General features: G+C 40.9%; 1 protein-coding gene across 3 annotated transcripts in view; it reads left to right on the top strand.

Annotated features, from left to right (window-relative positions):
* The window catches only part of PPP1R12A (protein phosphatase 1 regulatory subunit 12A), a 72,796-nt gene that overhangs the window by 54,699 nt on the left and 7,904 nt on the right, over positions 1 to 10,193 (top strand). For all 3 annotated transcript variants that reach the window (XM_026049738.1, XM_026049737.1, XM_026049740.1), the window contains 4 exons: positions 2,384 to 2,400; positions 3,994 to 4,135; positions 4,869 to 4,973; positions 5,888 to 5,935. In XM_026049738.1, coding sequence (XP_025905523.1) covers positions 2,384 to 2,400; positions 3,994 to 4,135; positions 4,869 to 4,973; positions 5,888 to 5,935 — 312 coding nt within the window. The remainder of the gene's footprint in view (positions 1 to 2,383; positions 2,401 to 3,993; positions 4,136 to 4,868; positions 4,974 to 5,887; positions 5,936 to 10,193) is intronic.

Here is a 10,193-nt window from a genome sequence, read left to right as displayed (position 1 = left end):
TGCCAGGCCTGCCCTAAGCCGTAGGGCTGGAGCTCAGTCATTGCCAGGCCTGCCCTAAGCCCTCAGCGCGCTGAGCTGCGGGCTGCCTGCAGGGGAGTCAGGACTCGCTTTGGGTTGGATCTTTAGGAAAGAGTACGTCCTCCCTACCTTTCCAATAATTAGATTGTACTGGGAATTTAACTCAAGTTGTGGCTTGAGATTTTCTCTCCTTTTTTGCAGTAATTTGGGATAGTTATTTGGTCTTCAGAAAAAAAAATAGCTCTAGGTATGGATGTAAAAGCCTGATTTATTAGGAGTGGAATGTTGGCCAGACACTCCAAAAAAARGCTTAAGGTATAGTAGAGTTGCCAGCGCTTGTGATAATATTGAGAGTCTGATGTTTGCTATTCTTTTTAAAACTTAATTTCCCAAGCTGCTGCCTTTTTTTTTTCCTCAATGAGCCATTTCCTCACTACTTTTCATTTTAGCTGTCATCTTACTTGCTGAAACGCGTGCCCCGTATTCACCCTGTGGCACGGGAGGGGATAACATTGCAATGAGGAAATAGCGGCCAAGCACAGGRAGAAGTAAAGCCAGGATATTTGGGAGCTAAGCTTTTCACGAGATGAATCTCTGCAGGGGAGAAAACAAAATATGTGGTGAGCAAGGAATAGCTAGTACTTAGAGACATGATGTGGAATGTTTTCTGTCCAGAAAACAGTCAGGGAAAGGCAAAGACATCTTTGCGCAGCAGCAGCTAAAACAGGGATTTTCTCCCAAATCSCTTTTGAAAAAGGTAAAATATTGTGACCCAACAGAACTGAGATAAATCAAAGGGACAAATGAGGAAAAAAGAGACTCCAGCCTGGAGTCTCCAGTAGCATGAGCGTCTGCATCTCCAGGCCTCTCCAGCCTTGGTGCTGGGGGAGCTGCAGGGGGAGCSCCGCTCAGCACCTGCCCCTGGCAGCGCGGGGCCACCAGATGCAGAGAACCTGCCTGTTCAGAAGTGACGTAGGAAGCGTAGGGTGAGTTTCTTGTGATGCCTGAAAGGACCACCATGGGGATTTCCCCATTACTGGCTTCCTTCACAATGTAAAGAGAACATGTAGAGTCCATAGAGTCAAAGATGGCTCTGTTCAGCTGTTAGCAGAGGCCAGGCGGTGCCGAGGTGGGCCGAGGTGAGCCTTGGCACTGGGCTTTTCTGTAGCTTATTGATTATACACAGCAGTCCTGTGAGCTCACACTCATGCTTCTTCAAAATGTACAAAAGGGATCATACCTAGGTAGAAGTTAATGCTGTTGTGGCCAGCAGCTTAAAAACTCTGCCCGTGTAGCTGTGTGTCACTAAACTGTGATGTTTTCTACAAAATACCCTCAGTTCTTGGCATTCTTACTCCTACAGAAATTGCTCTTTTGATAGGAGCGGTTAAACTGGAGAACTTTCCAGRTGGTGAAATGGTGGGTCTAGTGGCGAGCAGGACTGTTTTCCTCTATGCACATTGAGAAAATGCGTAAAATTGAAAGTTTTGGATAAAAAGTGGGGGGAAAGAAGGCTTCAGCCACTGCTAGGTCAGTGTTAATGGTTCAGGTGATCATGTGTCAAGAGATCTTCTTGAGCAAAATGYCTGTGTTGATCACTCAGAGAGGGGAAGAGACTCATGTGAGTGATGTAATGCATAGAAGACATTCCCTTGCTCTTAAATGATCATTTTTAACTCAACTTTGTTTAGCAAGTCAAATGAGAGCACTTTTTTCCTGTGGCTTCTCCTGTAATTAATGAATACAGTGAAAAAAGAAAAATGAAATTCTGTAAATTCAGTCTGGTAAGTAATTTCCGTTGTTGCAGTAACAGCTTGTTCCCTACAAAGTTTAAATGAAAAAGGTGCCCTTGTGGCCTGTCTCATATTGCCATTTGAAGCTGAAGTCATTATTACATATGGACCTTTCAAAACGTTAGCTCAACTATTACAGAAGAGGATGAGGACATAAGGAATTGAGGAAATACAGTTTTGGTGCCTTCAATAACAAGCAYGCCAACTGTAAACTGGAGCTACTGCTGAAACAATTCCAGTGTTTTAGATCCAGCCCAGAGTCCAGATCTTCAGAGTGCAAGGCTGACTTCCCGGGAATTCAGATTTTGGCAAGAATGTTCCAGAATGTGTTTCTTTTCTGTTCCAGATGCAACAAAGTGAAAGCTCGAAAATGTTGTCCTTGTAACAACAGTGGTGTCAAAAAGCAGTTGCACTTGAACATAAATCATTTTGGCTATACTTGCTTGGATTGTTATGTGGGCTTTTTTGTGCTATTTATTTATTTATGTGTTATTTATTTATTTATTTATTTATTTAATGAGATTCTTGACTTGATTTTTTTCTCTCTCTCTTCTTACCCCTCCTCATACCAGAGTGACAGCCTTTCAAGGTAGGTACAATTTAAAGAATTCAGAATTATTACTCTTTTCTGTTCACCTGTCCTGGCTTTTAAATTCTTTATGTATAAATTCAGCTTATGGCAGGCTATGCATTTCACAGAACATGCTGTATACAGTCCCATTCCTTAAAAGTTTTACAACATGAAATCAACATTTACAAAAAAAAAAAAAGATATGGTTCTTGTTGCACCTCTTTTAGGATATTCTCTTAAAATATTTCAAAGAAACCTCAAGAGAAGTACTACAGCCTCTGAAAATCAGATTCCCTTGAGGTTTATTGCAATAAAAATGCAGATAAATAGTCATTATTTTTWAAAAAAGGTTTGTGTTTGTTTTTAGCCTTTTGCAGTTAGTTATTGGGTTTTTCTGTCTGATTCTKCATGAGCCCAAGGAGCTTCACAGAGGAAATGCTTTCCTATGGCACTGTAGCATAGTAAAATGAAACTCAAATCAGCAATGCAGATATTAGTCTGGTTTGCTTAGGCTTTTTGTTTCTTATCGTGGTGATAGCTCCCAAAAGAAATTGGTCTTCACCAGAAAGCAGAATCTTACTGTTAAATTTACAGTTCTTTATTAAATGTCAGTTTTGAGTATCTGYGTGTTAGACCCCTCTGGAAGTAAGGCTTAGTCTTCAAGTGCTGGATTCATATTGAGTAAAGTGTCTATGAGAATGTCATTCTAAATGGGGAAGAGCAAGAAAGCTGCCTCTCTCTGCACTAGAAATGCTAACAGACCTAATGGTAGAGATGGGTGAAATGCCATCCCCGTTTGTATGAAGCATCCAGCCTACAGAAGGCCAGAACTCAACACGATTGAACTGGGGAGTAACTGAACTTAGTTCTTCGCAGTTAAACTTACAGAGCAGTACATATACATTTATCCATTCTTGTTATAACATAGTGTAAAGGCAGATTTATTTGAAGAGGGGGAATTCTGTTTTCCTCTCTCTCTTCATGAAATTATTGACCGTATATGCTGAAAATCTGTCAAATAGAACTACTACAGCACATGATAAATGAAGAACGATCAGTGTAAACACTTGAAATTAGAAATGTACTTATACTTGTTGTAATTTAGTGATAAAATAACTTTCCTGAACTGCTTCTGTTGAAATGTTTGTCTTCATAATAAATACTCTTGAAATCTCCTTGGTTTCACTAATAAAACCTGGAGAATCCAATGTGATTGATGTCTTGGAGATTTCTTTTTTTAAAAAATCAAAATAATACTTTTTAAAAATAAATCTTTTGTTTTTCTTTTTAAATACAAATCAAAGTGTCCAAGCCAATTTAAAGTCCTGCAAGTTCAGTAAATATTTATTTGAATAAAATATTTTAATTCAGGGATTTCTGAACATAAAAACGTTTACATCGACATTTACATCGAGACATACTCTGTAATTTGAGGGAACATAAAAGCTTAATCAAAAGAAGGAGGGCTTAAATAAAAATCTGGATTTATTTTTTCATACAATTATGTATGAAAATATGTATTGGGATAGTTGTTTTTGAAAAAGGCAAATGCACAGTGCCTGCTACAGCGAGTGGTTTTAGCAAAGAGCAGCACCGAGTTTCCTGTTCCAGGTATGATACAGGATCCCTCAGCGTCTCGTCAGGCGACCGCTACGATTCAGCGCAGGGGCGATCGGGCTCCCAGAGCTACCTTGAAGATCGAAAACCCTACGGCAGCAGACAAGAGAAGGAAGATAGCACTGATTTTAAGAAGGTATCTGATCCAACAATTTTGGTGTGAAAATTGATTTGTGTTACTTTTTTTTTTTCCCGTAAATTATCTGGAAATAAGCRTGCGTTGCACCACAAATCCTGCTTAGAGGAAGCCAGCTGAATGGAGGAGCGAAACAACCGTGTGTTGAGGGAATATACATTGCAAAACAGCTTTTGGCTTTCACACTTTTCAGGGGCAAGGGGAAAATCCAAAAGAGCCCAAATCCTTCTTTTTCTTCTCCTTCTTCTTCTTTTTTTTTTCTTTTTTTGCAGATGCCATTAGACTCTTTTTGTGGTTGATTTTTGGTATCATTAAAAATGCTTTACACGTATGTGAAGCCTTTTGTTTGATGTCTACTGCCTTATGTACATATGATATAAATATTTAGATCTTGCTTCAGAATAGATGAGAAGCTTGTCAAAAGTTTACTGTGGTGTCTAATCTGTAGAAGTCTGAAGTGAAAAAGTGGCAAATATTTTCTAAAGTGTAAGGTAAGTTGCGTGTTCCTTGTGCAAAGTTGCATGTTCTAAAGAAATTTGGTAGCAGGAAGATGGTTCTACAAAGTGTTTGCTAAGTCAAAACATCTTTAAGCTCTGTAATACACGCTTTGCTACTCCTTGGACTGTTACTGTATTCTTTTTTTTTCATGTGCAGTTCAGTTTTGTTTTTTAAATGTTTCAACCAATCTAGCTACAGAAAAATGCATATTTATTAAATGAATATTTTCTCTTAGCTTTATGAACAGATTCTAGCTGAAAACGAAAAACTGAAAGCACAGTTACATGATACCAACATGGAACTTACAGATCTTAAACTACAGTTGGAAAAGACCACTCAGGTTTGTATTAACCAAAAAAGACTATTTCTCCAGCAAAGTAGATGATAGCAAACTAGAAGCCCATCAAGAGATTGTCCACTTTTTGCTAGACATCAGCATCATGTTTCCTATCCAAARCTAGGGGAGAAGTAGAGTAGCTCTCACTGTTTCTAGAGGAAGAAGAGCAGAGGATCTGATATTCAGCTGGGAATAACACATACATGGCTGCCTCCTGCTTTTTCAATAGAAGTGGTTTTTACCAGCCTGTATCAGGAATTTCTTTGCAGTATGTGGAAAAAGACTTAACACGTAGTTAAGTTTATGTTCAAAATGTCAGTCTGGGTTGGTTGATTAATTCAGAAGCCTGCTAGCAGATTGGCATAACCTGCTAGTTCTTCCTGGCTGGTTAGGTTGCCTTATGTTACAGCTAAAGAGTAAATAGTGCCCTCCACTTAAATGACAGATAGCTGCTCACAGATAGCACTGCTGCATACAGTATGTACACGGAACTGAAATACTTCTTCAATTGCTGTAGTAAGAACATTTCCCATATGATGCCAGCCCCAATTTAGCTGTGTGTGTACTTCAGTGCCTTCCATATGCGCCCTGTAAATACCAGTAAAGTACAAAAAGGTTGTTTTGTAATACTTTTAGATGGAAGTATTGCTTTACTCCTATTTGCCAAAGGCTGTGTGAAGAGATTAAATTACTTGGGAATGGTCATGGACAAAGTGCTTGATAAATCCGGTTCATTCTTCTTTATTTTTATTTCAATATTACTTCCTTGAATATATTTTAATAAGCTTTTAAAGACATATGGATTGAGACAGAATACAGTGGTTGCCCTAAGCTAAAACATTCTACCCATATTGCTTTTCCTCAGTTTGGTAATTTTCAGAACACATCCCAGTGTCATTATTAATTTTGTATTTCAGAGACAAGAAAGATTTGCTGACAGATCACTCTTGGAAATGGAGAAAAGGGTGAGTTTCTGCCAAAAACTCTTTAAGCACTCTAATTCGAACTTTATTTTGATTTCTTTTGCAAATGCTGGTGTTTATTTTAGTGGGAACTGAAGCCTTTCTTATGACTTGCATTTTTTAGACGATCTGGGGATTTTAGCATTCAGCCTGGCAATAAATGTGCGRTGCTGTGAGGTGGGATTACTCTAAGGAATTGCCCCCAGATCAGGCTTGTCAGCGTGTGGCGACGCGGTCCTGAACTCAGCTACTTCCCCAGCCTYTGCTGCTGTTGCTCTTGTCCCAGAACAACGTCTGGCACCCGACAGAGTTCAGTGAACTCAGAGCCTCTTAGTGCAGTTCCAGCATTCAGAGATTTACGTTTGCTCAAGACTTTCCGGAGGCACCTGTGCCATTCTACCAGTTACTACTGGTAATGAAGTGGCTGTTTCTATCCCCTAGCCATCAGACTTTAGACCAGGTAGTGATGTAAGATTAAGCATAATCGGTCTACTACCTTTTCCCAAGGGAGTATGGCGCTGGAAGGGATTAAACTGATGAGCAGGGTGAGAAGAGGGATATCGGGCTCTGAGGTGAGCCTCCTCTGGGATAGGAGGCTCATGTAATAAATGGATGTGTGAGGTAGAGTGTGGGATTTTAGAAGTTAGGCACATGACACTTGTAGGCTGCTGTTTCATACTGGTTTAAAATCCAGCCTTGTAATGGCTTAGTTCTGCAGCAATTTACAGCAAAATAGATGGTACTCTAAAGGTGGTTCTGGCTTCCAGGGTGTCCTTGGCCACACGTGCCTTTCTCCTCCCGATGCTGATCTTAATGCTCACTTGATCCTGGAGTGACACATTAGATAATTAAACAGGAAGAAAAATAATAACCACCACCAACAAAAGTGGACTTTGGCATTTATAAGTGATATGGTACTTCACAGGCAGCAGCTCAGTTACTGGCTGCTSGTAGCTCTCCAATATTTGAGGTTTAGGAAGCAGTGTTTAATTCTGCGAGCTGTATAGGAAGCAAGTAAACAGTAGGTGAATTTTATAGGAGAGTATGGAGATGTAGCCATGCTCACAGGTACTCCTGAAGTTCCAGTATGTTTATCTCAGTCATCATTTCAGGTAATTATAGTGGCCTTTCAGCACCCATTTCTCCTTGATTATTTTTTTTTTTGGCTTTTCCATCCTGCTGTAGGCAATGATTTCATCAGCGGAAAAGTTTCATCACCAGTTTTAATAAGTTTCTTGCATGCTACCRTGACCACACAAGTGGCCGTTTTTAATTATTTCATAGATATGCAGCAGCATCTATTACTACATGGAATACCAAGCTGCAGGTTATGTAATACTGCCTAGTCTGACATTAGAAGTTACTGCTTTGCTCCTTCCCAGTATAAGCTGTTGCCTGAGAGAATTGGCTGTACTGGGAATTCCTGTTCCTTTTCCTTGTAGGAGATACTTAACCCAATAGCAAATTGTCTTCTAGAACTGTTACTTTTTCTAAAGTCATTTCTAGCTAAGTTGGCAGATAAAAGAGATAAACAAAATTAGTGATACTACTTTGTGGCTGAAACCTGATTTACAACAGATTTAGAAGCTTTGCGGTTTACAGTTTCAAACTTCATTCTTTGCAGACAAGTATTTAAAACAGGATTTTAGTCGTAGTTGTTTCTTCCTTTATTTTCTTCTCCCTTTTGTTTAGAATAAAAGTTCTAGTACAATGAGTACTGCTCAAAACACTGCGGAAGAAGGAATAAAACTACTCTCTAGTAGTATTTGGCTTAGACTTCAGTTCCTTCTTTACAGCTGTGTCAGAGGAGCGAGTGCAGAGGCTGGGACATCGACAGGCCCCAGTCTTTCCTACTAACATTCCTAGTAACCAGACCACGAGAGTGATGAGATACAGAAGCATCTGCCAGTAGGTTCCTTTCAGGAGAAATTCCATTATTTATAATACAGCATGGTGAAAATCCGGAGTTAGGGAAATCAAAGAAACCAGAGTCTGAAGGAAGCTTCTCAGATGCTCGTSATCAATACTGACCCCAGAATAAGCTTGCTAAATTCAGTGCCAATTGTCTGGGAATCTTGAAGGATAATTTTAAAGACACCTCTCTTTATGTGTGTATTGTGAGGGTTTACATTTAAAAGACCTACATTTTCCCAATATAAGACTTCACTGAAGTAAAACTAAAGTTGAAGATGTGGATGCAGACGCGTAGAAAAATAGGGAGAGGAAAACTAAGATGCTGAGAATAAATGTGGAGCAATAAAAGGCTGGACAGGCACTGCAGGAAAAAAATGAAGCTGAAGGCATCTGCAGTGATGTTTTAAGTGGAAAGAGAGTTTATCAGTRAAGAAGATAGAAAAGTGTATTAAACACACATTTCTTTTAATTCTATTACCCTGAGTTTCTAAGCTTTGAACATTATTTAAGCTCAGCCTTCAAAAGCAGGTCTGCATGATGTGATTTGGTGATACGTCAGTGTGAGTTTATTGGAAATTGAGTACAAGGAGGAGGCTCTCTACATGGATATGGGTGAAAACATCTGTTCAGAGTGCAAAATCCTAGCAAAATAGGGAGTTCATTAAGAACCTGTCACTCTTGAAAGTGCTTTAAAGTCCCTCACAAGTGCTGTGTGGGATTTCCTGTTAATTTGAGGAAAACTGACATTGCAAGGTTTTGATCCGGTTCAGAGTCACAGGCACCCTTAACCAGCTCCTCCCAGGTTTAGAATTTGTAATTTGGAAATTTGTGTTGAGGAGGATCATTTTGGTTTTGCTGAAATGTACAAGAATGTGTAGGTTATTACCATAGGGGCAGTTTTTGAGCTGCGTGAATCGGTGTGCCTTGATGGCACCACGTCAGGCCTGCACTCCCTACATATTTTTGATAAGAACAAGTCACTTGGATTGTCTCGTGTACCCTGAGAAACAGGCACATGCTTTTTCATGGTTAGGACAGCAAGGAAATCGTATTGTGCTCTGGTGTGGGCATTTCTCAGGCCAGGTCCTAAAAGAGCCRGGGAGGGGTACAGCTTCACCCAGTCTGACGCCTTGCCCTTGGGATTCTGTTGCTTGAGGCTGGAAGGGACCTCTGGAGATCCTCTAGTCCAGCCCCCCTGCTCCAGCAGGGACACCCCGAGCACGGGGCGCAGGGTGAACTGATGGAAGGGACACAGATGAGCAAAGGCAGGGAGCTTGGCTGAGCGTGATGAGCTGTGCAGTGGCACAGTGGGTTATTCGCACATTAGTGACCTGCTTACCAAAAGGCMTAATAATCAGAACATTTCTTAACAATAAATCCCATATCTAGGTGAGACCACTGAAATGTTTCTTTCACAGAATGTGAAGTATACAGAGTTAATTAAGGTCTTAGAAAAGTGCAGCATACCCTGCTGAACAAACACATCCAAAGGACTTCAGAATGTGTATTTACAGAATTGGTTTTCTAGCCACACGACCTTTTTTTGATTTATTTAATCTCTGGGTAATTTCAGGAATTTTCCAATGTCGCTTAGCGTAAAAGCACTGCTAATATTATCCTGTAGTTGTACATTACCAGGTAGCTGGGGCAGTTCTAAGCAATGTAGGGTGGGTTGGGTTGTTTTGTTAGGCACTCGCTTACTGCAGGCAGCTCACTAGTACTTACTGTGCCCATTACTGCCAGTCAGTGCCATTATGGTAAAATCCAGTGATCAGAAGAGTTAAGGACAGCAAGTACTAACACCTGCAGTAACCTGTGATTTTGTTAAGCCATTACYTTAGATGTGTTTTTGCTAAAATGAGAAAATGTTGGGGAATAACTGCGCTCTGATTAAACTAAATTCAAATGATTTGTATCTGAAAGGTGACCGGCAAGAGTCAGTATCTCCTGGGCGGTATGATCTAACCCAAGTTTTAAACACCTCAGGCCATGCTGCTTGCTGTTTGCCTAGCACCGTTGTATGCGGCTGCGTATGGACACTCTGCAATAATAACCTGTTGCTTTTGCCTTGCGCACCGGGGAGAGCCCTGAGCGCCGAGCGCGGGGCAGCGGCCGCTGCTGCGCGGCGAGACGCGGGCGGCCCCGGGCTGCCCTCCACGGGAGAGACCCCGCTCCCCGCGAGCCCGCCGCCCGCGCCAGGACCTGCCGTGCTCGCAGGCAAAAAGGGAAAAAAAACATGGATATATATACCAGAAACGCAGAAAATATTCCGGAAACGGTTCCTCAAGAAGCAGGGAGTCCCTTGGGGCTTACATTTCTCGGGTGCTCAGCGGTGCCCGTTTAGTGT

The sequence above is a fragment of the Nothoprocta perdicaria genome, unplaced genomic scaffold (genome assembly GCF_003342845.1).
Source record: "Nothoprocta perdicaria isolate Ctin4 unplaced genomic scaffold, notPer1 scaffold_61, whole genome shotgun sequence".
Classification (NCBI taxonomy): Eukaryota; Metazoa; Chordata; class Aves; order Tinamiformes; family Tinamidae; genus Nothoprocta; species Nothoprocta perdicaria.
This window is presented reverse-complemented; position numbering and strand designations above follow the sequence as displayed.